This window comes from Erpetoichthys calabaricus, chromosome 10 (genome assembly GCF_900747795.2).
Source record: "Erpetoichthys calabaricus chromosome 10, fErpCal1.3, whole genome shotgun sequence".
In the NCBI taxonomy this organism is placed as follows: Eukaryota; Metazoa; Chordata; class Cladistia; order Polypteriformes; family Polypteridae; genus Erpetoichthys; species Erpetoichthys calabaricus.
The window spans coordinates 126821067-126822817 of NC_041403.2; the positions used below are offsets into that span (position 1 = coordinate 126821067).

At 36.2% G+C, this 1751-nt stretch overlaps 1 protein-coding gene across 1 annotated transcript; it reads left to right on the plus strand.

Annotated features, from left to right (window-relative positions):
• Positions 1 to 442: 442 nt before the first annotated feature.
• On the plus strand, positions 443 to 1458 carry LOC114658429 (odorant receptor 131-2-like). Its single transcript, XM_028810502.2, has one exon. It carries the CDS (start codon positions 470 to 472, stop codon positions 1355 to 1357), a length of 888 nt encoding a protein of 295 aa, XP_028666335.2. The 5' UTR covers positions 443 to 469; the 3' UTR covers positions 1358 to 1458.
• Positions 1459 to 1751: the final 293 nt, after the last annotated feature.

Here is a 1751-nt window from a genome sequence, read left to right on the forward strand (position 1 = left end):
AGTCAGGATAGTATGGACCATGCAAATAAAAACAGAAAGCTGTGATTAGTAAATGAAGGTAAATGATTTTTGACCTTTTTTCAAAAATAAATTCTTATTTTGATTTTGATACTTGATAACATTTTCCAAAAAAAAGTTTGGGCAGTAAAGAATTTTCCACTTTGTAACATTTTCTTTTTTCTCATAGCACTTAATAGACATTTTGGTACTGATGATACCAATTTACTCTGTTTTAGGTGTAATGTTGTCCCTTTCTTTTTGGAAACAAGTCTTAAGGTTTGCAACAGTACGGTGTCTTTGTTACCACATTTTGTGTTTCAAATCCAAAAATATCTATTTACTGTAAATACAGAGAACAATTAATCATTCTGTCTTTTGCAGATTTCTTTTCTGTGATATGAATTCTACTAGAAATTCATCCGTGATATTTTTCATTCAAAATGGAAGAGACTCCCTTGCAGTAGCCATCATGAAAAATATTGTAGTTGTCACTGTTTGGATCTTCATCAGCCTCATCAGTGGGGTTTTGGTTTCCACATACTTCAAAAATCCAGTGTTTTATGAGAATCCCCGTTACATTCTGTTCACTCACATGGTCATCAATGACATGTTCCAGTTGACCCTGGCAGTGATTCTATACGTTATTAGTTATGTATTTTACACAATAAAGGTTTATTTCTGCTGTTTTCTCATACTGCTGGCTTTGTTTGCCACTATGGTCACCCCACTAAACCTTGCTGCCATGGCTGTTGAGCGCTACATCGCCATCTGCAATCCCCTGCATCACTCTCAGATTTGCACAGTGCAACGGACTCACCTGCTCATTGGGTTGATTTGGGTGGCCGCCGTCAGTCCTTTTATTACAGACTTTTTTGTAACTCTGGCAATAGAGCCTGTCAGTTTCTTTCAGTCCTCTGTGTTTTGCCACCCAGTTAATGTTTTTAAAGCCCCTTATTTACTTTACAAAAGACCCATAATAGATGCATTGTTCTTCTGTTTTGTCACCTTGACTCTACTTTACACTTACATAAAAATAGTGTTTGAAGCTAAGGGAGCCACCTCTGACAAATCCTCTGCCACTAAAGCTCACAACACAATCCTGCTTCACGGCTTTCAGCTTCTCATGTGCTTACTTACATATGTAATCTACCCTGTTGAGACTGTCCTCTTATACATATTTCCAGACCGAATCCCAGATGTTCGTTACTCAACTTATCTGACTGTATATATTTTACCAAGGTTCCTCAGTCCTATCATCTATGGTGTGCGAGACACAGCATTTAGAAGACATTTGAAAAAATACCACTTGTGTCATGCAAAAAGAGCTAAAGTGAAGACACTGAGTTGTATGAGGTGACCTTAGCAAAAAAAGCAAGAAATATATACAACTATTAAATAAAGGATGACATGTGTGTTCTAAGGTTCATTCACATAATCTCTGAATTTACTCTTAGTTTAAAGGGCATTTTCTCATGTTTCACAGATGTAGTTTTAATAAATGTGTCTAGGTATTTAGTGTACTGTAATCATGTGAATAATGGCAATGTCACGTTGATTAGCACATGCAAGTAAGAATGTCTTTGTGCATACTGCATGTTTAAAGAATGACCCTATAATACTAGACATAAGCTATGTTGAACTTTATTTATGCTTTTATCAAAATGGTTGCTCAACTAGTTGTCCTTCTCTCATCTCCTGTCTTCCTTAGCCTGATTTTTTAAAATTGTTGGAACAAGGGTATTTGCACAGAC

Bases quoted from the DNA above. Each gene is read 5' to 3' on its own strand.
- LOC114658429 (XM_028810502.2), top strand. From the start codon at position 470: ATGAAAAATATTGTAGTTGTCACTGTTTGGATCTTCATCAGCCTCATC.